We start from the raw sequence: 27,625 nt of genomic DNA, 5'->3' as shown, positions 1-27,625 counted from the left end.
GGCCCCCAGCAGTGGAAGCTTGGAGTCCTAACCACTGGACCTTCAGGGTGGAATGTGGTTTTTTTTGTTTGTTTGTTTGTTTTGCAGTACACAGGCCTCTCACTGTTGTGGCCTCTCCTGCTGCGGAGCACAGGCCCCGGACGCGCAGGCTCAGCAGCCATGGCTCACGGGCCTAGCCGCTCCGCGGCATGTGGAATCTTCCAGGACCGGGGCACGAACCTGTGTCCCATGCATCAGCAGGCAGACTCTCAACCACTGCGCCACCAGGGAAGCCCTGGAAATGTGTTTTTAGTTGGCCTATCCTAACCTGGAAAATAAAAATCTATGGTTCTTAACCCCTTGGGAGTCATGTGACCGCAGACCCGGGGATCTGATGGAAACTAGAGGGTATGCACCTGCTCTCCTCCCCAAGAAATGCACAAATACATTGATAAGCAAAATGTTGTAAACAGTGTTGGGTTTCCATTCACCCACTGAGACCCATGTATGTACTTTAGGTTAAGAATTCTGATTTAGGGCATTACCGTTCCTCAAACAATGTTACAGGGCGTTACACATATAGATGCTATAATTTCTATGTCTGTTACATCAAAGAGAAATTAACACTTTTCTATTTTATCGAGTCCATAATTTCAAATTTTATATTACAAAATTAAGACCTCTGCCAAAACAATTAACTGAGTTAAAATATCACTAATTTAAAAGTTTAGTATTTTTTTTTTATTGTCAACATGGGGTAACTGACCAGGTGGTGTTTTACCAAAAAAAAAGAAAGAAACCAAAACATACAGAGGGTCAATTGTATACTGATACGATACAGATTTGGGTGGAAAAGTGTGGTGAAAAACAGAGTAATGCCTCATTAAAATAACTTCTTCACTAAATGCTGTGTGGCCTAGCTGTAGATGTGACACAGACCTAATAGCTAAATAGGGCTTTCCTGTTTATATTTTACACTGTGAGACCAGATATTGAATAAATAATCCTTTGTGGCAATAATCTTTGTGTGTGTTCCGAAGTTGATTTCTTCCAAGTTAGTCCTAGTTCTGCATACTTTGGCTTTATTAGTAAGAAAAGATATTTCTGGAGACACTGAGGACATTTTAACTAAGGTAATTAAGGAAAAAGTACACTCTTGTGATGAAATGTTATATTTAAAATGCATGTTTTTTTGAAGACCAATTTAGTTTTTGAAGAAATCTCAAGTTTTGAGTTGAGGTTAATGGGAGGTAAACATCTCAAAAGATTCCTTTCTTCTGCTGTAATCACTGTGTGTTTCAACAGTTGGTTATTATTATCTCCGTTTCTGAGTAACTCACATTTGAAGTACGTGAGAGGTCGGAAGTACTGTGTAGAATTTACCTTCAATAACCTGTTAATTTGGGTTTTCTTTGTAACTGTTCAAAAGATTTATGTTGTCAGAAGCTATACATATTTATGTTCTGTAAATGTATATACAGTAGAAACCTTGGAGTTATTCTTCAGAGGTGAACAACGACAATTTAAAGCCTATTTACTTTTACTTCAGGTGTTTCTGGGAGCATTTACCAATGGCTTCTCAATTTATTTTGAATTGCCTAGAGATAATAATTGGAATTGTGACTCCATTCCAAAGCATCTTGTTTCAATTATCTATTGCTCCATAAGAAACCACCGCAAAACTTGGTAGCTTAAAGCCACAATTTATTGTCACTTATATTCTGGACTCTGAGTGCTTCTCCCTTGGTGTCTCCCATGTGGTTGAAGTCAGGTGTCATTGGGGGCGCAGTCTCCTGAAGCCTTGACTGGGCTTGATACCTACAGGGGCTCACTCACGGGTCTCGCAGTTGAAGCTGTCAGCTCAGTGCTCAGCTGGATCTGGCAGTTGGAGCACCTGCACCTAATGAGTTCATCTGAATTGCTCCTCACAGCATGGTGGTCTCAGATTGGTTGCACTTTTTCATGGGATCAGCTTCCTAGAGACAGGCAATTGAAGTTTCCAGGCCAGTTAAGGGTAACACATGGAAGTAACACAATGTCACTTGCACCCCATTCTATTGGTCAGAGCAATAAAAGGGCCTGCCCAGATTCAAAGGAGTGAGGCAGTAGACTCTGACTCCAGACACATGTGCGATGGGAGATAGTGTTGTGACCATCTTGGGAGCTCCCCATACATTTTTCCTATACTGTAATATGTATAATAAATTGAACATGTGTTCTGTATACAAATCACATGCAGAAGACGGCGAAAATGTCCCTCCAATTACAACGAGCATTACTAAAAATTAACTCTGTTTCTAGACTTCCTCAAGAATCAGATAACCAATATAGTTAGTGGCAAACCTAGATTTCAAACTTAGGCCAGTTTAACTCCAGAACCTGGGCTTTTTCTGCTTTACCTACAAAATTACTGCTCTCAGGACTGAAAAATTAAAATGAATGTAAAATAATACTATGAAAAAACATTCCATTACATCTTCACCCTCACATATATTCTTCCCTTACAAAGTAAAAATAATTTTTTAAAACTTAAAACCTTGTTGGTTTAGATCCATTTTAACATAAGACATAGGTTTGAGAATTTTCATCAGATAACATTAAACATGCTTAATCTGGTTTTGCATTTCTAGCCAGAATAGTGAGGATCAAGTTTTTCTGGGGCAGGGGCGAAATGGTTTTCAGAAAGCTATCTGGTTTTATAAGGGTGTTATATAGCAGTGTTTCTCAAAGTGTGGTCCTTGGACTAATCACCTAAACTGGGAAACTGTTAGAAATGCACATATTCAGGCCCCACCCCTAATCTACTTGAATCCAAAACTCTCAGAGTATTTTAACAACGACTACTCTACAGAAATTCTGTTTTGGGGAGATTGCATACATGCGTACCTCAGAGATATTGTGGGTTCAGATCCAGACCACAACAATAAAGCAAATATCACAGTAAACCAAGTCACACGAATTTCTTGGTCTCCCAGTGCATATAAAAGTTATGTTTTTACTTTACTGTGGTCTGTTCAGGAGGAGAAACACTGTGGAAATGGGTGTTCATTGTGACTAAAGAGTTATCTGCCTGTGACATCACCATGAGATGTAGACTCAGGCAATCCTAAGATTATAAAATGGTCCATCTAAGCCATCTGTTTCACAGGTTTGCAAGTGTCTTGTTGGCCAGGTGTGAGTCTCTGGAGCCCCAGAGATCTCTAGGGTGGGGCACAGTAATTGATATTTGTTACAAGTGCTACACCAGATTCATACTGCTCTCAGTTTGGGAATCATGGATTCAGGCATTATAACTTACTTCCTCCCCCTAGTTCCTCTATCAGGTCTTGTGGGCCAAGTCAGTGTCCCTTAGCTGTCAGTGCTCTTGCATTTGAATGTTTAAATTTCATATGCTTTCCCTTCTCTCCAATCTCATCTCCAACACAAGTCTTCTCTTTATCAGGCAAGGTTCTTCATTCAATGTTCATGCCCATGTGTGACATCGCACATCACCAGTAATTAATATGTATTGGTTGCCTCTTATGTATAAAGCTGTATGTTAGGTAATCAGATACTGTAAAATTAAGAAATCCCTGCTCTCTGAGAGCCAGTGATATACAATGACGCATGCAAGATATACAGATAATAATAGCAAAAGTTCTAGTTCTTATAGCTTAGAGCCATAATTCTTAATCCTGACTGTACATTGAAATTACTTGGGGAACTTTAAAAAAATATCAGTGGCATCACCCCAGCCCAGACCAATTAAATCAGAATCTTTGGAGTAGGTAACAGATACAGAGATGAAAGTCAAATACTATTAATGTAAAATTTTATAAATTATGTTTTTTGGTACATTTTATACTTCATTTCTCAATTCTTATTTGTTGTCCTTTTCCAAGCATTATATTTAGCACATAGATACTCACTTTACCCAATCTAGACATTCAAGATTTCTTAATTTACAAATATATTAGATAGAAACAAATCGTACAGGAACCATAAACAAGAAATCTGTTTTAATATTAAATTTCAGTTTCATCTTTTGCCTTCTATAAATAAACAAATGAAATCTAGAACATATTTAATCTATTGTTTATTTCCTTCATCCTTCAAAAACTATTTCCGTATCTCTTGGCCAAAAAAATCATATAGTATATGTATATTTCAGAAAATTGTATCATCTCTTACAGCAAGTACATTTAAACAGTTCATGGCTAAACATTTTAGCTATTCACTAGCATGCTCTTCTATAACCTATAAAGGTTGTAGATATTTCAGTCTCTCCTAAATTACGTTCTGCAGTGGAAATAACAACAGACCTTATTTGGAGGCTGATGGTGGAGGTGTTATTAGCATCCTGGCATCTCTAATCCCCCTGCACAACAGCTTTGAGAACTGTAGCCACAAATCACACAAACAGTAGTGATACAGTAAGTGAGGAAAATGCTTACTAACGCCATGATGATAGAAATCATGATGTGGCACGATTACCTATTAGACTAAAAAAGGTATTTTTATTATTCAAGTTGTACTTTTTTTTTTTTTAACCACTAGAGGTCCCTCAATCCTTAATCATGTTTGATACATGCAGGCCATTTTCAGTGCCCGTCAGACTGTCGCAACACTTGGCTCTTATTTCCATGACTCTATATTAACCCAATTTTTAATATAAAAGGACAAAATTTTATTTTTAGAACTAGCTTTTTAAAAATTATACTTTTAATCCCATCTGGATACAGAAAATACCAGTATCTAAGGAGAGAAGAGGGATGGAAAGGACAGGAAAATGAGTTAATAAAATGGCAGTGAAATAGAATTCCTTTGAGGTTAAGTGAAAACACAGTCTGCTTTGTGAGTTGGGAACAAACAAGACCATTCCTTTCTTTCCACCTTAGGTCTCAATTCCTTGTCTTGTCTATTCAGTGTTAATCTATCAGTATAAAAGTATAATTAACACGATTATTTTTATCAATAGGGGTAAAAAAAGAAGGTACTTTAGATAGCATGACTTTGATAGGACATGACTGATACAGTTTTTTGTCACAGTTAGGTACTATGTTACAAATCATATTATTACTTTGATTTTAAATAAACATAAATGTTCCTGTATCTGTCCCTGAACTAATTTAAATATTCATTCATTGAATGATTGCTCCCTGCTGAACAAAAAGGCAGACTACCTACCTTTAGGCAAATAATTTAATAGGCAGTTATTATTCCAGTGTAGTATGTTTAACGTAAATTCCTTTGGTTTAATAGCTTGATTTATTTCAACAAAATATGAGCGTGTATTAGAGACAGCAATACTAAATTATAAACTTCAGAATTGCTAAGAGAACAGATCTTTATGTCCCCACCACAAAAAAAGAAATGATAATTTTGTGACATAATAGAGGTGTTAGCTCATGCTATAGTAGTAATCATATTACAATATGTACATGTCAGATCAACACGTTGTACACCATAGACTTACATAGTATGTAAGTTTATATGTCAGTTATATCAATAAAAATAGAATTTAAAAAGATGAGTATAGTTATATTAATATACCTCCTATTTCTTTAATGATTTAAGGTTACATGGGAATGAAAATATTTTACCCAACAACAGTTAGTGATCTTTTATAGCAAGAGCGACCCATAACTTGCCATGGGGTATCTGTTTGTACAGGACTTGTCTTTTTTAGTTTGTTCATTTCACTCTGGCTTGTGAACAAAAGGAGGACAACCCCATTATTTCCTCAGAGAGTAATTTTCTCCAACTAGGCTATTATGTTTGCACTCTTTTAGATTAGGCTTATTAAGGGAAACTAATACTAATGTAGGCAAGAATTTTTAAATATAGTATTTAAATGTATATGTTTTATTTTATTCATTTGGAAATGAAATAGTAGCTTTTTAACAGTAACTTACATTTTGATCACTAGATGGCACTAAGCACATATAGCTAAGGAAAAAATAGCCTTTTCTCAGCAATTGTTTTTGAATACAGATGCTTAAGTATATAAATGTTCTCAGCATTACATACTACAAATCTTTTGTTATCTAGCCCATAATATTACTGTTGCTACAAAAGCTTTGTTTTTCTGGGTGAAATAATCTTACATATGATTCCTTTAGATAAATTCTGGGAAAGACACAGCTTCTGCCATTGCTTTGATAGCCACTCACTCATCAAACTATTCTATTTTTAGTTATTTAATTTTATTCTTTTGTCTTCCTTAAATTAGTCCTCTACTACTAGTACCTCCTCTTTCCTGAAAAACAAAGTATATTTTAATTTTTTTAAGGGCCATTACATAGCTTCTGGGATATTAAGAGATCCTAGAGATTTACACATGTGTTCTCTGTAGGGCAAAATACAAGAGCACAAACTTTGTTTTTGTTCTTGGTGTTCTGATGTCTGAATATTATTCTCACTTTTTAACATTCTTTATTTTAAGTAATTTTTTTAATCGGGTTATGATTAATTCTTACAGTGTATTATTTTCTGAACAGAGATGCTGTAGGCTGCAAATAATAGATATCCTTAATGTTTAAGCTCATTAAATTGGGTTGTTTTACATGACCAGGACATTGGAAGGAATTATCCTGTTAGGTTAGACTGGTAGACACCCACCCTCCCTGAGCACCTAGCCCCTCAGAAGAGGATGAAACCTCAAACAAAACCAGAATACTCTTTAGCAAAGAAGGAGGGGAGTGGATTTGGGCAGCCAGACAACAGTATTTGCTACCATTTCTGCTTTTGTTTCTTCTTTTTATTTTTCTTAAGAGACTCTTCTGTCCTGACATTCTTGATATATAACTTTCATTTCATTTATTTCAAGTGCATGACATTGTACAGAATTACAGTTATAGCCTGTATCTATTGCAGAGTTTATAATTCACTACAAGCTCGTTCACTTCTTGTTTTGTTTATGCCTGTGTCTTTTTCCTAGCAGTTAAGGAAAGTAGGAACTCAGGTTCTCTTTATTTGCTTACTACTGCTATCATGCCCAAAGAACAGTATCTCTAAAGTGCTTTATGAATCTAGTAGCATTTCAACCAAATCTGCAATTATGTGCCTAAGTACTCATAACTTTTAAGGCATCATATCAAACATAGTGGGTGCATCTGACCAGGACTTCTGGAAATGTTGGTACCAGCTGCTTCGGAGCTCAGGCTGACCCCCTGGGCTCTAAAGACCCAAAGGGACAGAGCTGGCAAGCCCAGCTCAGTGACTCAGGTTCTTCGGCTTTCACTGTCAACTGCACTGCCTTCCTGCCTTTTCTTTTTCTTTTTGTTTTTTTAATGATTTTTAAAATAATTTTTATTCATTTTTTTGCTGCGCTGGGTCTTCATTGCTTTGTGCGGGCTTTCTCTAGTTGCAGCGAGTGGGGGCTACTCTTCGTTGCGGTGCTCAGGCTTCTCATTGCAGTGGCTTCTCTTGTTGTGGAGCACAGGCTCTAGGGGCGCGGGCTTCAGTAGTTGCAGCATGCAGGCTCGGTAGTTGCGTCTCGGGGGCTCTAGAGCACAGGCTCAGTAGTTGTGGTGCACGGGCTTAGTTGCTCCACGGCATGTAGGATCTTCCTGGACCAGGGCTCCAACCCGTGTCCCCTCCTTTGGCAGGTGGATTCTTAACCGCTGCACCACCAGGGAAGTCCCCTTCCTGCCTTTTATGACTTGTTTTTCCATTTAACATCACATCACCTCCCAGGGGCTGTAATAGACCAGGGCCTCTAGTCTCAGTTTCATCTGAAACAACACTGACTCAGGAACCCAGCTCCCTTCTCCACTGCATCATGCCAAAGACGTGTTCCTGGTGCATTATCTAAATATGTATTTGTTTGTTATCCGTATTCAGCAAATATTTGTTGAATGATTGAAAGAATATTTATTAATTGACATTGCAAATGCAGTAAGATTTTCTTTGATTTGAAAATGCTGATGTATTGTGTTTATCGTGTTATCTGTTTTAACACTTTATCAGTCCTTGTCAAATAACCAAAAAATATTTTCAACTGACATTCTCAATCATCATGTTTTTAAGAACAAGAAAAGTATTCTTAAAAAGCAATTAGTAATCATATGTATATGTATAGCTGATTCACTTTGTTATAAAGCAGAAACTAACACACCATTGTAAAGCAATTATACCCCAATAAAGATGTTTAAAAAAAAAAAAAAGAAAGAAAAAAAAAAAGGGGTACAACAGTTTATATCCCTATTGCAGGGATGTTAAAGTTCCTAGGGTTTTTTTTTTTCCCCCAACACTGTATGTTATTATTTAAATAAATTCACCAATTTGGGAACTGGAAAAAAAAAAAAAAAAAAAAAGCAATTAGTAATGGCGTCGTTGCTGGATTATTCGAACCTAGTTTTTATCCTTTTAGTTTTATCTATAGCTTTGAGAGAGAGGAACTTGTTCGAGAATACACTAAGTCAAAAAAATTTTTAAAGAAAAACCTCCTTGATATTTTTATTTTTCAGAAAACTGTGGAATATATTTTCCAGAAATAAAAAGAGATCCAGGCAGGTATTTACACACTTGTCCGGAATCTGTTAAAAAGTGGCTTCGACAGCTAAAAAATGCTGGGAAAATTCTTATGTTAATTACCAGTTCTCACAGTGATTACTGTAGACTCCTCTGTGAATATATCCTTGGGTAAGTGACGAGTCATTTCGTTTTCATGATCTTATAAAATGCTGATAACAAATTACACCAGTGCTTTTTAAAAAGTGTTAGCCTTGACCATACCATTATATTAAACAATGCTGAGTGACAAGTGGTTGTTTCTCATAACAGCCCTTAACATCTCCTGACAGAAACACACCCCAAGTACATTGTAGCTAAGCGGTATTACCGGGTCAGTATGCTCAGAGCCCGTTCATAGTCTGGGCTTTAGCTTTTCTGAAAGGTGGATGGACCGCATGTCCTTTGGGCAGTCCTCCGTGAATTTGGTTTCTCAGCTTTGGATGATTATTGAGGGGCACTGAGTTGTAGATTATAGCCCCTGACATGGAATACAATCCCTCTGTAGCCATTTCCATGTGGAGCCAGGCACTTCCCCATTTACACGGCCAGGGGTGGGATTGACATCCATGAACATCGAGGCAGCATAAACGCATAGACTTAAAATAAGACAGTCGTGGGCTCAAGCCCTGCCTTGCAACTCACCTCGTGACCTAGGGTAGGTTGTATGACCTCTCTAAGCCTCAATTTCACCATCTTAAAGATGGGACAGTAGTATCTCATAGGCGTGACAGGAAGTTTAAATAGCACAATACAGGTAAAAGTATGAGAGTAGTTGGTAAGGCTCAGCAAATGTTAATACTTATCTATGGCATTCTTACGGGCAATGCCAGGGAATATCCATGGTCAGAGCCAGATTCTAAAATGAGCTGTTAGATCTCCCCTACTGTTTCCTCAAATTTTAGCAGATACTGTACTGAATTGCCGTGAGTATGAAGCAAATTTTAGCCTCAAAACTGACCTCTTGCCAACCTGTTTAGCTTCCTGATTTCCATGTTCCTCAGCACATGTGGATTCAGATTGGCCTATGGTGTACTTACGGTCTATCGGTGGTTTTCTGCTTTCTGATTAATGTATAGGTTTGGGATCCTTGAAGTGAATTAAGGCTGCAGCCCTGTATGCCTTGGAAAGTGCCTTTTGTAGAGACATTTGCTGTCCTGGTAGTGGGACCATGCTTCAGAATAAACACTTGGAAGTCTTAATTTCTTTTTCATTAGCATAGATTACCAAACTTTTTCTTCATATCTTAATTCCTCTGCAGTGTCGTTTTGCTGTGTAAAAGTATTCTGGAATGTTGAGTAAATATTATCTCCCCAATGTAATAGTGAGTCTGTCAGGAGCAAGGACTATCTTTCCTTTGCTGTCCCAAATAATCCTTAATACAGTGTTAAATACAGACTAAAAAACAATTATTGTTGCCTAAAAATTACCATATTGTAATACTACCCTGATTTTCAAAATAAGGTATCTTCATATTTTGAACACTCTCTGAAACATGTCATCTGACCTGTTAATAATGCTAGCTTTCTGTAGGACCCATGTAACACACAAAATTATTAATAACTCTTGATGCTAATAAATCCAGACAAATTTCAGGCCCCAAATTTGAAAACATAGCTCGTGAGTATTTTAGGTGTTAGAAACTATTGAATTTACACACTATAATTATTGCCATAGTGAGAAAACCAGCTTAGCACCTAGAGTTAATGAGTTAATATGCTTTTTTTCCCCCTTATGTTTGTATTGATACTTCAGGATGGTGTCAGGATGATTAGTGCTTGACTACCTTCTATTTCCAGTGTAAGGTTCACCTTAGAATGTATAGAAAGCATAGAGAAGTTAATCAAAAGATCAGAAATGATGCTGTGGTCAAATAGGCAAAGGTTAAGTTCTGTTTTATATGGACCTTTTCTAATTCCTTAAAATAAATGTATGAAAAATATCATTGCTTTTTAGGAATGATTTTGAATATCTTTTTGACATTGTGATTACAAATGCATTGAAGCCTGGTTTCTTCTCTCATTTACCAAGTCAGAGGCCTTTCCGGACACTTGGTAAGTTAACATTTTGTATCTTTACTCTCCTATTTAAGATTTGTTCATTCACTTACTCAAAAAATACCTGTTGGCTGACAGCCATGTACAAAGCTCTGTGTTAGATGCAACAAGGGGAATAAAAGAGATACCAGGTGTTCTTTTCTCTCATTGGGATGCATAAACAAGCACGTAAGCAAATTGGTAAATGCCTGGGATATGATTACAGGTCGTGTTACCTGTTGAGATGGAAATGACTTCCTGGTGAGGTAGTAAACCGGGAGGCCACCTTAGAGTGCCTGGCCAGGGGACGCCTGTCTGAAAAGGTCAGGTGAGGTGACTTGCTAGGCGGGACCTGCGGGATGAGTAATGAGAAGAGCAGAGGAAGTGTAGCCCTGGCAATGGGACAAACGAATGCAAAGCCTCCGTGTGAGAGTAGTTTGGGCTCGTTCCTGTGACAGAGAAGGGACCTGTGACTCTGGCACACAGTCATGGGCAGAGAAGGGGTGAAATTAGGGAGGCAGGCAGCCGCATACACTGTGGAAATGCTTTTAATTTTTATGGCAAAAGCAACCTGAAGCTATTCAGTTGAGATGTACGAGTGACATAGAGACCTTTTTGGCTGCTGGATGGGGAATGGATTGGATGTGGGGAAGGATAGAGAGAAAGAGGGAGACCAGGCAATTGAATGTCGCAAGTGAGACATTGCGGTGCTTTGGTCTGAGGCAGTAGTACTGGAAATGGAGAGAGGTAGACATATTTAAGATACATTGTGCAAATGGAAAACTCAAGACTTGGTGATGCTTTAGAAGCAGCAGATGAAAAGGGAGTTAATCAAAAATGACTTCAGATTGCTGATTTTTCTTTTTTCTGAATTGAGCACATGGGTGAATGGTGAGACCATTTACAGCCATGAGGAAAAATACAGAGGAAAAGTTTGTGCAGGGTGGTTCTTAATATAATTATTAAGAACTCATTTTTCAATGTACTAATTTTGAAATGACTGTGAATTATCTAACTGGAGCTCTCAATTAGGAAATTTATATAAATGAGCCTGGAGTCCGAGAGAACAGGTGTAGGTTCAGGATATAAATTTGGGATTCATCAGCTCATAGAGGGGTATTTAAAGCCTTGGGCTTACATCAGATCACATAGAGGGAGAATACAGATAGGCAGAAGGCCCAGACCAAGCTCTGACACACTCTAACATTAAGGATAGAGAAGAAAGAGTGTGATGTAGGTGCAGACAGATTATAGTGGGGGAAATAGAGTACAACATTCATAAACCGGTGAGGAGAGGAGAGAGTGGTCACCTAGGGAAAATGCTACTGAAAGTAAATTGGAAAAGGAAAGAGAAATGTCCATTGTAGTGGACAAGACAGAGATCACTGGTGTCTTGAGCCCTGATAGATATAGAACCAGACTGCAGTAGCTTGAAGAGTTCATTGGAGGTAGTGAAACCCATGAGTGTAAACAACTCTTTCTAGAATTTTAGCTATGCAAATAGTCAAACAACTGAGGTTTTAGGTGTAAGACAGTGTAGGATAAGGGGCATACAGGTGGTCCCCGATTTACAGTGCTGCAACTCAGATTCTTTGACTTCATGATGGTGCAAAAGCAATACACATGCAGTAGAAACTGTGCTTCAAATTCAGAATTTTTAAAATTTTTTTATTATTTTTTTTTTTGCGGTACGCGGGCTTCTCACCGCTGTGGCCTCTCCCGTTACGGAGCACAGGCTCCGAACGCGCAGGCTCAGCGGCCATGGCTCACGGGCCCAGCCGCTCCGCAGCATGCGGGATCTTCCCGGACCGGGGCATGAACCCGTGTCCCTCAACCACTGGGCCACCAGGGAAGCCCTAACTTTAGAATTTTAATCTTTTCCCAGGCTAGCAATATGCCTTTTGTTACTCTCTCTTGATGCTGGGAATGGGCAACAAGCCACAGCTCCAGTCAGCCAGTACCTCAGATCATGAGGTTAAACAGCCAGTACACTTACAACCATGCTGTACCCATACAACCATTCTGTTTTAATTGAACACTGATTCAGTAAATTCCATGAAGTATGCAGTACTTTGTTGTAAAATAGGCTTTGTGTTAGATGACTTTGCCCAGTTGTAGGCTAATGTAAGTGTTACGAGCATGTTTAAGGTAGGCTAGGCTAATGTTCGGTAGGTTAGGTGTATTAAAGGCATTTTTGACTTAAGATATTTTCAACTTATGCTGGTTTTGTCTGGTTGTAACTCCATCGTAAATCAAGGAAAACCTGTAGTTTATTGTTTTTAACTGAAGACACTCGAATATGCATTATGCTGATGAGAATGGTCTAGTATAGTTGTTTTCAGCTGTGGCAGTTTTGCTCCTCAGGGCAACTTTGGCAACGTCTGGAGACATTTGGTTGTCACAACTTTGGAGGAGGGATACTACTGGCATCTAGTGGGTAGATGCTGCTAAACAACCTACAGCACACAGGACAGCACCCCTACCACCACCAACAAAGAACTATCTGGCCCCAAATCTCAGTAGTGCCAAGGTTAAGAAACCCTGGCCTAGTAGAAAGGCAGGGATCGATGGTGTTTTTTTATATATTGGTTTAATGTCTTATATAAATCTTTGATTTAAAAAAAATAATCAGGGATTCGGTCACTTTGCTGTGTACCTGAAACTAACACAACGTTGTAAATCAACTATATTCCAATGTAAAATAAAATTTAAATTTAAAAAAAAGAAATAATCAAGGCGTCAAATAGGACTCTGTGTATTAAACCAGGAAAAAAATTTCAATGTTTTTCCCTTCTTCACAAACTTATATTTAAATACATTAAGTACTCAATAGATGTTTATTTTTACTTTTATCTTCAAGGTTTTCATATTTTGTTCCAAGAAAATCCGTGTCTGTTCTATACCTACAGTAGTACTTATGCCGTTTCACCAAGGTTTTTATTAAAATTTTACTCAGACACACAAATACCAGTAACAGAAAACAATGCACATTAAAAATATACCAAATTTTTTAACATATTGGAGACCACAAACGCATCAACTTATGCTGACAAATTACTGTACTTTGTGCAGTATTTCTATTTAATTGAGGAGTATTCAGAGATATAAGGGTAAGCTTTTAAAAACTATAACCATGTAGAGGTATCTATCTTATAACCTCTGTGCAGTATTTTCTTTTGGTTTTACACTATCAAATTGGATTTGAGGACTGACATAATAATAGTTATCCAAACTATATTTTCAGATATTATATTCATTAAAAGACTTGATAGTCATCTTGGCTGAATTTAAAGTATGAAAATGTTATAAGTCTTAACTTTAAGAGTTGAAAAGTCTGGATGGATGAAATAGGACCCAAAGTCCTATCACCATTGTCTATAATGATTAGAATAAAATGCCTATGGACCTCAGAATGTATGGGATTTCATGCTTTTATAATAGATATAGAGCTTGTCTCAGTTTTTTCACATCCAGAAGGGATTAGACTAGAAGATCTCTAAAGTACTTTCCAGCTTTAGTTTTCTGGTCCTCTGATTTAAAACATTTTGGTGTAAGACACAGTGAATCCTGCAGTTTCTGGAGCTGATACAAAATAGTTTATTCACATTTAGGGGGCAAAAGGATTGCCAGATCTATTATTAATAAGAGGTTCACACTGCTCATATTAAAGAATCCCTAATACAGTGTGTTCTGTTGCAGTGTTTATTTTGCTGCTGATTCTGATTCTTCTACCTCTAACTGCTCTCTCTGTTTCCACTGCTGGTTTCCCTTCACCTTTCTCGTTAAATGTTGCTACTCTCTAGCGTTCTGCATTGACCCTCCTTTCTTCTCCTGCTGTTGTCAGCTCTCTACCACCCTCTGGTTTTAACTGTCACCTGTTCGCTAATGACTCCTTAATTCCTTAATTCTTGGTTTCACTTTTCCCTGACTTACAGAGGCCTATTTCTATCTGTCTTCTAAGCTTTCCATGCCCCAGAGCCCTGGCATCACATGAAACTTTACATACCTATAACAACTTATTCATTTCCCATATTCCATAACTCTGTTATAACTTTTCGAACCACAGATCTTGCCCAAGTTAGGGAAATCTGTCATCTTCAGCTCCTCTCTCCCCTTAACAACTAACCTGTCCTCCAGTTTTCTCAAGTTTGTCACCTGCCACTCCCTTATCATCCCTTGTATGAATTGGCACAGTATTACATCAGGTCCTGGTTATTACAGTACTTAACTGATCTCTCAGCCTTGTAACCCGCCAAACATCCCACATATGGCAGTTAATGTTACTGTACAAGTCACGTCAGTTGGCCCTTACGTGACAGTCCATTGTCTTTGTAAATCAGATCATTGCTCCAAATGATTAAAGTTAGAAGTAAAATTAAGGCAAAGAAGCTTGTTGGGATGGAAGGCACGGTGAGCCAATCCCAGAGACCCCAGCACTGCAGCATCCTCTGCGCAGTTGTACGGGACTGATGGCAGCCCTTGTCATGGAGGCGCCGAAAGGGAGGGTGGGGACTCGGCAGGTGGGGGGCTGAGCTCCATTCAGCTTGATCCCTACAGGGGCTTAAGGACTGTTCGGGGGCGGGGAACCTCTTCTAGGCAAAATCTGTTATCTCACGACTCAGCTCCTCAGCAGAGCTAAGGCTTGGTGCGGGGAGGGAGTCCGCCCACCTTGCAAGGTTGTAAATTCAGTGGGGAGAGGGACCACGCCAGTCTCCTGCTACCAACTACCCCTCCCCCGCGCCGCCCAATTTGGGAATCATGACCCAACTTGCTGTCTTTGGTGTCTTGGCCTCAGCTTTCACCTATCCACTGACTCCCAGATGTTTCCCCAGCTGTCTTTGCCAGAACCTCACACCATATTTTGTCTTGTACACCAGACACCTCCACCCAGTATTCTGAAATCAGACTTGATTCTCCTTCCACCTTGAAAGCAAACCACCACCAAATATGCTGGTCACCTTGACCAGCCGCTGAATAAACCCAGCTGGAAACCTTCATCATCTTCACCCTTTCACATCCAGGAGGCTGTGCATCAAGTCCTGGGGGGTTTTGTTTGTTTCTTGTTTTGTCTTGTTTTTTTCATAAAGTCCTGTTTAATCTACCTCAGAAATATCTCATCTCTGCCGTCCCCTCCCTTCCCGTTAAGCTTTGATCATTCTTCCCCGTTCTCCCTCGTCCCTCTGCCTCCCTTTATACCTCTAGTTCTCTCTCTTGCCCACTGCCCTCAAATACTTTTCATTGACATAGATTTCTATTTGTCACTGGCTTTAATTTCAATATATTTTGTATTGCTCACTTATTACTGTTAGACTTACAATATATTTAATATATTTATCACACACAGAATCTCATTGGCTTCCCACTCCATATAGCACCCTAAGGCTAAATCTGGTTGCTAGGTTACCTTTTCATCTTCATTCTCACTGCTCCCCACAGGTGCCCATTACTCTCTCCTTGGTGAAATGAATGCCTTTTATTGTTCTATCAGGTTTTTGTTTTGTTTTATTTTCCTGCTGTTCTTTCTACATCGGTGTTTCTCAGACTTTACACTCAAATCACCTAGGGATCTTGTTAAAATGGAGATTCTGATCCAGTGGGGCTGGGCAAAAGGCTTCGATTTGCATTTCTAAACAGATTTTCTGTTGAAACAGATGCTACTGGTCAGATCACCAAGACGTACTTTAGTAAGACCAAGAGAATGTCTTAGTGAGTACATTTAATTGAAGGTTGTTATTCTGAAAAGAAATAAACTTCCTATCATTTTAGGTGTGGAAATGAGCTAGTTAGTTAAGCATATTTAACTAAATGACCAAAGCCAAAGTAGATAAAGGGTAAGAGTAGGAGTTTCACTTTCTGTTTATGAAATTTGCTCCAGCTCACTGGTAAAGTATTTATTTTCTTTAATAGTATAATTTCCATTTTATAGTCCCCAACACAGGCAGGCATTTTAGGAGGTATTTTACTTGAAAAGTATCTTACTGCCCATTCCAAAAACAATGGAGAAAAAGTGTGTATGTAAATCCATAATTGGTGAGAAATTTTTCTAGCTCAAAATTGAAGAAGAGATGTATAAAGCAAATATGAACTGTTTAGTGAAGTTCATATTAGAAGGAGTCCTAGAAATCAAAACAATTATAAATATATTTTAATCATAAATCACTGTTAAGTAAACCCCTAGCAAGTCAGAAGTCGCTCCTAGAAAATAAACATTCTGAGCTCAAGAACTCACACCATCTTAGTTCACTGCCATATCCCTCTACGTAAATTGGTTTGTGAAAGATTGTTGAAATAAAGAGTGAAAGAAGAAAAGAAAGAAATCCTGGTGGGATTTTGTTTGATCCCACCAGGCGAATTCTGTCATGTTTGTAACTTTTTCCTTGTAACAACATTTCACATGTCTATCAAAAAAAGACTTAAATAAATCATGGAATTTTAAAAAACAGGCAGATCACAACATATTATCAATAAAATAAGGTTTTAAAATATCAAGTTACAGAACAGTGTGCCGAATATGCTGATATTTGCATTTAAAAGGGAGATGGGGTCATGGGTGTTGTATTAGTTTGCTAGGGCTACTGTAACAAAATACCACAGACTGAGTGGCTGAAACAATGGAAATTTCTTTTTTCACAGTTCTGGAGGCTAGAAGTCTGAGGTCAAGGTGTCAAAAAGATTGGTTTCTTCCGAGGCCTTTCTTCTTGGCGTATAGATGGGCATCTTCTCCCTGTAGCATCACATGGTCTTTCTTCTGTGTCCTAATTGCCTAATTATGTGTCCTAATTTCCTCTTTCTATGAGGACGCCAATAGTATTGGATTAGGGCCCACCCCATGGCCTCATTTTAGCTCAGTCACCTCTTTAAAGGCCCTGTCTCCAAGTACAGTCACATTCTGGGGAACAGGGTTAGTGCTTCAGCATATGAATTTGAGGGGACCACAGTTCAGCTCATAATAGATATATACATGTGCCCAGACTAATCGAATTGTATGCTTTATGCTCAGTTTATTGTATGTCAATTATACCTCAATAAATGTATTTCAAAAGTGGAGAAAGAGAATATATATTTATATTTGCTTTTATATGCATAAAAGAATGATTACCTTTTGCAGAAGAGGTGAGCACATAGCAGGTAGAGTTCAAAATTGAGTCTTTTAAAAAGACTTAAATGTATTACTGATTCAAAAACATCACACAAATACATACTATAATTTTATAACATTGGTAAGGTAGTAACACCAAAGGCTCTGGGAGTTTGGGAGAAGCTGCTGGGAGCTGCCGCAGGAGCCAGTTCTGACATCACACCAGTCAGGCCCAGGCACATGAGTTCTCTGGCTCTCTGTCTTATCTGAGTCATGGAGCTTGCTTTCTTCAAGGCTGTCAGCCATAGCCTTGACTGTCATTTCCCCATATTAATTTTGTAACTATTATGCTGACTAAAAACGTACTGTTTTGTTTTTTTGTTTTTACTTGTCCGTATGGTCTTACAGTTAAAAAACGAGATTTACTTTGTTATTGTAAAACACAGCTGTATCCAGAAGCAAATTATAGTTTTCAAAAGAGTTTTAGTTTGATTTACTATTTGCTTTCATTGATTGTTGTGTTACTCCTTGTCTTCTAGCCCTAATTTGAAGTCCTTTGAGGGGTGATTGTAGCAGTTTGGTAACTTTAGGCAGATTCCTTAGCTTCTCCAGATATCAGTTTCTGCGCCTGTGAAATGAAGGGATAGCAGCTAAGACTTCTTCAACCCTACGTGGCCCACACTCTTCCATGTGCTTCATCTGTATTAATTCACTTATACACTCACTCTGTGAGGGAAGTACTGTTATTATCCCATTTTAAAACTGAGGAAACAAATCACAGTCACTCTCTTATCCCCTTTGTCTTCCTCTGTTTTTTATCTATTGTATTTATTATCTTCTAATATACTTTTAAAGTAAACTATTTCAAATCAGTGTCATCATTGTACTGCTTGCAGGGCACATTTATTTATTTTATGTGAAAATGAAAGTTCATATAACTGTTTCCCATAGACCATGAAAAGAGGTGTGAAAATGTTTGGGTTTATAAAGATTGTGCTTGAAGCTTCCTTGAGTTTATTCCCTTGGACTGTGTTGCTTCCACTTCGGCTCTGATGCTTTCACAGCCCACACTGGCTCCCTGCTGCTGGAATTAATAGTTTTCTGAGTCCCACAGCTTCCCAGTTATGGAGGTTCCACCAGAGCCCTGGAAGCTGCCCTGCATGAATTAGTACCCTGCAGAGCAGCTTCCAGTGTGGGAGCTGGAAACGGGGAGGGGAGGGAGGGGTTTGTGTAAAGTGAGTATTTTGTTTTGGTCTTTGTATAAAGAAGGTTTTTTTTCCTTTTTGTTAATTACTGAGTCCCAATATGTGAGAAATTATGATTCTGTAGATTTGTTTTTAATAAGCAATGGAAAGATGCCCTTCCCACTGTTCCTGTACAGTGGGCCTCTACATATCAAATGTACATTTGCTTTCAAAAATATTTGCGTAAATTACTCATTTCCCAGTTGCCATCAAACCCACATTATTTACATGGTAAGACATTCTGTGCTAAGTACAGACAGACAGACAGACGTGAGAAATAATTGGTTTTCACTGTGTTTCTCCAGGAATATGCTGAGTCTACTATGCATTAGACTCTTAATGTTAAGCTAATACGTGGTTGGTTTTTCAACTACTCTTTAGATTGTGTAGAAGAATGAAAACATGGCTGCTGAAATGTCAACCAAATAGGCATAAATGTCTCTTGACCTTAAGCTGGCAGTTGCTGTGATATGGCTTTAATTATCTGTAAATGTGGTTTTAGAATTCCTTGTTCTGGAGGAGTTCACTCGTATCATTGTGATATGTTGGACTCATTTTTCATCACCAACAATGGGGGAGACTCTGCCTTTGTGAGGGAAGAGGGTTTGTAGGATATCTCTGTACCTTCCTCTCAATTTTGCTGTGAACGTAAAACCGCTCTTAAAAAAAAATCTTTGAAAAGTATATATATTTACGTCCATGAAGTGCTCATGATATATAGGTGATCGCTGAATGCTAGCTCCCATCCCCACATGGTTCCTTCTTGTACGTGTCCTACAGCCATGCCAGAGTGTGGTCTGTCCAGCTGGGTGCTATCACTTGATTAAAAAGTATGTGATTGTCCAACTGTGCTTTCAGAGAATGACGAGGAACAAGAGGCCCTGCCATCTCTGGATAAACCTGGCTGGTACTCCCAAGGGAATGCGGTCCACCTTTATGAACTTCTGAAGAAAATGACTGGCAAACCTGAACCCAAGGTATTTTCTGACTGAGCCCAGTTTACAAGGGTTTGGAGATATAAGCCCTTGTAAACTGAAACCATAACTCTAAATGCCTTCAGCATAGTTATCTGTGAGGGAATCACCTGCCTCTGCCTGTCTGCCAACCTCCTTGCCTACCTCTTCTGCTTAAATAAGCCTTTCCTTTGTTCATGTACCATGAGTCTTTCTCTGTAACAGAGAAAAACAGATATTCCAAGTAGGAGGCCACAGACCTGAGAGATACAGTGGAATAGTGTGTGGGTTACCGAGGAATGTTATCCTGATAACTGTCCATCAGGAACATTTTTATGTGTAAAACAAGCAGTAACTGATTATACTATAGACTGAAGACACATTAGCTTTTAACATCCTGGCCACATGGTTGATGTTGGACGTTGGTATATTTTTAACAGCAGGATGCTTTCTTCTAAAAAACGTTTGCCGGGAGCCCCATGAGAAGGAGGGTCAGTGGGTCACTGAGCCCTACTCCACTGGCTCGTACACTGTCACAGCCCCCTGGGGACTCCTGCCTTGGAGGTTCTAGTTCGTGTTCCCTTAACCTTGTTTCCTCATCTGTAAATTAAGAGACATGGACTAGATCAATGAGGCTTTGCCTCAGAATGCCTGGGAAGGGTCCCAGAGTCCACCTGCCCAAGCCCACCCAGTCTCAGAGATTCTGTTTCAGCAGGTCTGGGTGGCGCCCAGAAACTGGTAAATTGGTTGTGTTGTGCATTCTTGCTAATCTAACCCTCTGTAACAGGTTGTCTCCAATATTTCACCAGCTCTTCAATTCCAGGGGCAGGTTTAACTGTAACCATATGGGCTCTTTCATTTTCATTTCAGAAAATTGAATTCACTTACCTTCTGCCTTTCTTCTACCTGCAGATGAACTGTGTAACTTCTTAAACCTGACCCCTTGTGAATCAAATAGGACAGGTCACCTGTGAAGTTATTCAAGGAAATTTAAGACGTCTCCGCAACTTTTACATCACTTAACTCTGATACCTGTTGAGGGATTTTCTTCTGCCTTCTATAAAATGAACACTACTCTTTCACAATTCTCATGTCTCAAACAGAATTTGCTCTCTGACTTACAGGTTGTTTACTTTGGTGACAGCATGCATTCAGATATTTTCCCAGCCTGTCATTACAGTAATTGGGAGACAGTCCTCATCCTGGAAGAGCTCAGAGGGGACAGAGACGGGAAGCCTGAGGACTCAGAGCCTCTAGAGAAGAAAGGAAAATATGAGGTAAGGGTCTCCTTTGGTTCTTTCCTTGAAAGAAAAGCCTTGTGTTTCACGTATCTTAGAAAGTGCTTGTTTGTGCCAAGAGAGATGAAATCTGTTGGCACTTACTGTGATCTTCATGCCATCTCAGCTCTACAGTTGATCTTGTGGATAGTTCTTAAGTGATGCCAAGATAAATGCTGTTGACCATTAACGTAATGGTCTGTAATGTCTGTCTTCCGAGTTCTCTACTTTCATCCAGTGCTGTGGCACCGTGGCCGTGTTCTGGCTGATGATGAGGCGGCCAGATCCTGACTCGCTGTGGTTACACTCTACCTCTTTTGCTTGGCCATGAAAGCCCTTGTGCTCTCACTTCATGGTCTAACTTAACAAAATTGGTAGCTCCCTTAAGCTTACTCCTGAGCCACCCAAAATGAACATAGGTAAAGACTTGAGGGAAAGAAAAGTAAAATACGTCATAAATCTAGAAAGGGAAAATAGTGTATAAAAGCAAAAATAAGCAGAAAAGAAGAAAGGTCAGAAAATAAAATGCATTTTCCTAAATTCATTCCAGTGGAACAATCTAAAAAGAAGGGAAAACACAAGTCAAAAAACAAATATCCAATCAAAAAATAACAATCAAAAGAAACTATCAAGCATGGAAAAACGTGGAGTAACCTTAAGTGCATATTACTAAGTGAAAGAAGCCAGTTCCGAAAAGGCTGCATACTACATACAACTATATGACATCCTGGAAAAGACCAGTGGGTGCCCCGGGGCTCAGGGGGGAAGGAGATGCTCTATTTATCTGGAAACCTAAAACTTCTAAGAAATAAAGTCTATTTATTTAAAAAAAAAAAAAAAAAGAGGGCTTCCCTGGCGGCACAGTGGTTGAGAGTCCCCCTGCCGATGCAGGGGACACGGGTTCGTGCCCCAGTCCGGGAAGATCCCACATGCCACAGAGCGGCTGGGCCCGTGAGCCATGGCCGCTGAGCCTGCGCGTCTGGAGCCCGCGCTCTGCAACAGGAGAGGCCACAACAGTGAGAGGCCCGCATACCGCAAAAAAAAAAAAAAAAAGAGGGCTCCCCTGGCGGCACAGTGGTTGAGAGTCCCCCTGCCGATGCAGGGGACACGGGTTCGTGCCCCAGTCCGGGAAGATCCCACATGCCACAGAGCGGCTGGGCCCGTGAGCCATGGCCGCTGAGCCTGCGCGTCTGGAGCCCGCGCTCTGCAACAGGAGAGGCCACAACAGTGAGAGGCCCGCATACCGCAAAAAAAAAAAAAAAAAGATAGCTATAAGTAGATGCAACTGAATGTTAGAATAAAGGGGTCAGGTTTCTACAAGGTTTCCACTGAGTAGCATTTGGTCTTCAGTGTGACATTGGAAGTTCTGTGGACTGAGTTAAAAAGAGCTTTAAAATAACCTTCCAGGAGGTTGGGCTTCTAATCTGAGGGATTTGGGAGGAGGTTTCCCCTAAAGAGAAATAAGGAGATTTGGTTTCTTCAAAATGATTTGAGAATGCACAGACAGTAATAAGGAAATGAAGAATCAGTGGGAATGTTTCCTTTAGCATTACATAGACGGTAGCTCCATCCTTCTCCCACAGACCCCTTTTCTTGTTAATTAGTTATAAACACATCATGAACAAAGAGTTAATAATTGGCTCTTCGACAGGAAACAGTGAGTCAACAGCTTGAAGATTTTATTTCCCAAGATAGAATTGAAATAATGTTCCTTCATCATCACACTCCACCTCCCCACCCCAGCCCTGCTCCATTGAACATGTATGTCCTTAATAAATCCACCCACTGTGACTGAAGAGACAGGATTTGGTAGCTCTCTGTTGGGTGTACACACACATACACATATTTCAGAAGAGTACTCAAAACTTTCATCACAACTATCAGACATAAGTAAGAACTTATTGGATTAGCAGAGATATCTTAATAAGGCCAGTCATTAAATGACCAGTCTGACACCATTGTCTTGTTCAACATATACTAAGTTTTTAATTTGTGCAAGCCTCCCTACTATGAATATCAGGGACTTATAATAGAATCATACACAGATCCTTTTAACAGAACATATTAGTCTGTGGATAAAAGGGGTCAGGGAGCTTGCGTGTACAAATAAAGCATAACTGCCTCCAGAGGGTACAAATTATAAAAGAATTACAAACAAGACAGGATGGATACTTCGTTGAGGAGAATTAGGGAAAATTTTATAAAAAATGTAGAATGTGAGGTAAACATTGAAGGACAGGTACATTTTCAACTGATGGAAATAACATTCTTGGTTCAGGAAGTAACATGAATAAGTGTACAGAGATTGTAATGTACAGGCTTCAGTACACAGTCTTGACCGTAAAATAGCAGATGTGTAGGTTTGTCAGCCAAAGGCATCACTAGCAGTGTTTGGTGTTCAGGCAACAGGGGCGAAGCTTTCGTTTAGCAGCTGTGTGAAGGATGGGCTCAGCACATGGGAAGGGATGCTGTGGCGGGCTGTCCCAGCAGCCCAGCTAGAGGTGATACAAACATGAACAGTGGGCACTAGTGAGAAAGAGATGGAGAGAGTACATGGCGGATGTACAACTAGCTGGGTGCTGGTGGTAGGAGCTGAGACGGAAAACATCGATGGTTTTTAAGCGCAGCCAACTGGAATTGGTGGGTTTTATTCGTATAAATATGGAAGTCATGAGAAAGACCTGGTTTTTTGAGGAGAGACGTTTTTGTGAGGAGAGAGATGTGATTGGTTTAATGTTGAATCCCATTTCTTTGAAATAGCTGGAGGATGAGATCAAACTGGTTTGGGAGATAGGTTAGGATAAGCGAGGAAAATTGAGAGATGTCCAAGGGAGAGAGACAAGAGAGAAAGAGAAGAAGAGAAGATAGAAACTTGGTGAGAACACTTACCATTAAGGGATGAAATCTATAAGATAAAGGCTCAATGAAAATAGGAGTGCTCCTTGTTGATATATTCAAGAAATGGCATGATTCTTTTGATTAGTGATATATATATTTTATATTTGAGAAAATGAGTCATTAAAACTTTAGCATCAGAATAAACAAAGATTAGCATCTGTCCATTTTGGCTGCTGTAACAAAATACCATAGACTGGCTGGCTTATAAACAACAAATATGTATTTCTCAGAGTTCTAGAGACTGGGAAGTCCAAGATCATGGTGCCAGCTGATTCATTGTCTGGTGAGGGCCCACTTCCTCATAGACCACCATCTTCTCCCTGTACCCTCACATGGCAGAAGGGAGAAGGTAGCTTTCTGGGATCTCTTTTATAAGGACACTAATCATGAGGGCTTCATGAGGGCTCCCCCCTCATGACCCCTAAGCACCTTTTCAAGGCCTCACCTCATAATTCCATCATCTTGGGGGTTAGGATTTCAACATATGAATTTTAGAAGGACACAAACATTTAGACAATAACAGCATCCATAATACATTGAACCAGAAAGAGTAAACAGGTCTGTTTTCCTCTTTTCAAAGGAATAATGTGCAGCCCAGATTACCACTCAGTGTTGGCAGAACCATTATCTACATATAGCCTGTGAGATGTGGGTCATTTCTTCTCACACTCATTATTTTAGAAAAGACAATGAAGTAAATCAAAGTGACACTATAAACTTCTCTTTACACCTTGAGAAATTATATCTAAATACACCTTAAATGTACACACAGAAGCATAGATATTTATATTCCATACTGCTCTTAAATATCTTTGGTGAAATCCAGATAGATTCTTGCTAAGTGATTTCTAAACACCATCACGTGAAAAACACATACGTTCATCTTGCTTCACAAAGTGAGTTCCAGCGCAAAGAATCATGAATCTAAAGGCATATTTAGGACTCTTTGCTGCTCCAAAATGAAGTTTTCATCAGAAAAGGATGACAGATTTTATAATCCAAATTCTATGGACGTGATAGGGTTTTTTTCAATTCTTAGTTTTATACTATACCCATAAAACACTGAGAAGTATTTTTTGAATGAGTTTTATTTAGTCTACAACATTTCTGTGCCTGCTATGTCCTAGGCACTAAGCCTTTAAGGATACACTAATACATGAGATAGTTCCTAACCTTCTGTAGTTTATAATCTGTCCAGGGCGAAAAGTAAATAGTATGATAATTGCAAGATACTATGAGAAGTACCATATTAGGGTTAAATTCAGAGTGTGAGAAAATGGAGGAGACCTAATCCAACCCAGCTGTGGGAAATCAAGGAAAATATCCTGGGTGGCATCCAAGCCAGATCCCAAAGGATGAGAAAGGGGTTCCCAAACAAAGCCAGAGGAGAAAACATTAAAGGACTACAAAGTTTTGTTTTACTTTTTATACAGTATATAGTCTGGTTAAATAAAGTTAAACAACTAAAATTCCTACACAGTTCTATTTTGATTTACTTATTGGTGTAAAAAACTTATAATGAGGTTGAACACTAATTAATCACAGTTTCGTTATTCTATTTCTTGTTTCAGGGACCGAAGGCAAAGCCTCTAAATAGATTATCTAAAAAATGGGGCTCTTTTTTTATTGATTCAGTTTCCGGACTGGAAAATACAGAAGATTCCTTGGTTTATACATGGTCTTGTAAGAGAATCAGTGCTTACAGCACTATTGCAATTCCAAGTATTGAAGCAATAGCAGGTAAGGTGGATAATACTTATAAAGCTTTACCTGCTGCTGGACAGTAATGACCTGAAGTACTAGAATTCTTTTCTTTCTTTTTTTTAATTTATTTTTTTATGAATTTATTTTATTTTTTTGGCTGTGTTGGGTCTTTGTTGCTGTGCATGTTCTTTTCTCTAGTTGTGGCGATTGGGGGCTACTCTTCGTTGCGATGCACGGGCTTCTCATTGCGGTGGCTTCTCCTGTTGTGGAGCACCGGTTCTAGGCATGCGAGCTTCAGTAGTTGCAGCACACGGGCTCAGTAGTTGTGGCTTGCGGGCTCTAGAGTGCAGGCTCAGTAGTTGTGGCACACGGGCTTAGTTGCTCCGCGGCATATGGGATCTTCCCGGACCAGGGCTCAAACCCATGCCTCCTGCATTGGCAGGTGGATTCTTAACCACTGCACCACCAGGGAAGCCCTAGAATTCTTTTCTTTAAAAGAAGAAAATTTTCCCATGGCATTTATAGATTTTTCTTGGGTAACACCTAGACATGGCAGTTTAGGTAATTAAGACCTGCCTGTCCGCTGAAGCCAACTACAAATGCTGTACCTTTTTTTTTTAAGTCTGCCTGGAGTCATAGGAGAAAGCTAGGGAAGAGTTACCAGGACAGGATGCTAAGGAGGCCAAGTAAGGTGAACCTGACTTTGGGGGCTACTTTTCCCCCCATTTGCTAACTCAGGAGAAGGCACTCAAAGAAATGAGTGGCCTTTTCATAGTTTCATGAACCTACAGGGGTAGAAAGTGGAAGGTAGGGCCTGCCAAAGGAGGGGTGGGCCTGGTGGACTTTCTCAATCTCTGCTGAGACTCTGAAGGATGAATTAGAAGTAGGCATTCACAGGAACTGAAGCTCAGCTTTAAATCAGCTGAATCCCTAAAACTGGATTGAGGAGATTCTAGATTGGTAGTGCCCCAAGGCACCTGGTAAGAATTAAGGACGCTTCTCTTTTGAGGAAGATAACATCATTCTAGGACTCAAATTGTTTCAAAAAACAATACAAGGTTCAGCACATGATGAAAAATAACCAGGCACACAAGGGTACGAGACTACACTAAGAGAAATAACCAGGTTCAAGTACAGAAAAGAAAGGAATGAGAAATTTGGTAGCTATATAAAAACTAGTAAAAAGTGGAAATTCTAAAATTGAAATATTAAAAAGTAAAAATTAAGAACTTAATGGATGGGTTTAACAGAAGATTAGACACAGGAAAAGTGAATTAGTACGCTGGAAAATAGGCCAAAAGAAAATAGCCACAATGAAGCCTGAAGAGAAAAAAGCATGGAAGATACGGAAGAGGGACTAAGAGACACAGGAGATATAATGAGAAGGAATAAGATTCCTATAATTAGAAACTTAGGCGATGAGAGAATAAGCCAAAAGCAATAGCTACAACAAGCTTTCCAAAAATGATGAAAGAAAATAAGCCAAAGGTTTAAGTAGCCCAAAGAACTGAAACACAATACATAAAGGGAAATCCCAAAGGTAACTGCTAAAGACCAGATAATTAAGAAATATTAAAAGCAGTCAGAGAATAAAGACAGATTGATTTCAAAGGAGTACTTCATAAGTGTTAGACATCTGACATCTCACTCTTCCCAGAAACAAAAGAAGCCAAAAGACAGTAGAATGATATCTTTAAATTGCTGAAAGAAAATGCTTGTCAGTCTTGATGGAATTCTATACCAAGTAAAGATATCATTAAAGAATAAAAGAAAAATATTCTTAGACAGACAAAAATGGAGAAAATGTATCTCTAGAAGACCTGCACTATATAGAAGATACTAAAGGGTCTTGTTCTTCATGCAAAAGTGAGAATGATCCCTCTTGGAAGACTGGAGATGAAAGAAGAAGTGAATATACAGCAACAAAAGGATGTATGAATAAATTAAAATGAATATTTACAGT

At 39.1% G+C, this 27,625-nt stretch overlaps 1 protein-coding gene across 2 annotated transcripts in view; it reads left to right on the top strand.

Annotated features, from left to right (window-relative positions):
- Window positions 1-27,625, top strand: part of NT5DC1 (5'-nucleotidase domain containing 1) — a 122,492-nt gene that overhangs the window by 89,534 nt on the left and 5,333 nt on the right. For both annotated transcript variants that reach the window (XM_024756674.1, XM_024756672.1), the window contains exons 7-11: window positions 8,430-8,604; window positions 10,429-10,526; window positions 19,689-19,807; window positions 20,908-21,060; window positions 25,530-25,698. In XM_024756674.1, the coding sequence (XP_024612442.1) occupies window positions 8,430-8,604; window positions 10,429-10,526; window positions 19,689-19,807; window positions 20,908-21,060; window positions 25,530-25,698 (714 nt within the window). The remainder of the gene's footprint in view (window positions 1-8,429; window positions 8,605-10,428; window positions 10,527-19,688; window positions 19,808-20,907; window positions 21,061-25,529; window positions 25,699-27,625) is intronic.

The sequence above is a fragment of the Neophocaena asiaeorientalis genome, unplaced genomic scaffold, assembly GCF_003031525.2.
Source record: "Neophocaena asiaeorientalis asiaeorientalis breed wild unplaced genomic scaffold, Neophocaena_asiaeorientalis_V1.1 scaffold125, whole genome shotgun sequence".
In the NCBI taxonomy this organism is placed as follows: domain Eukaryota; kingdom Metazoa; phylum Chordata; class Mammalia; order Artiodactyla; family Phocoenidae; genus Neophocaena; species Neophocaena asiaeorientalis.
The sequence above is the reverse complement of the archived record's forward strand: the minus strand, read 5'-3'. Positions and strand labels throughout refer to the sequence as shown.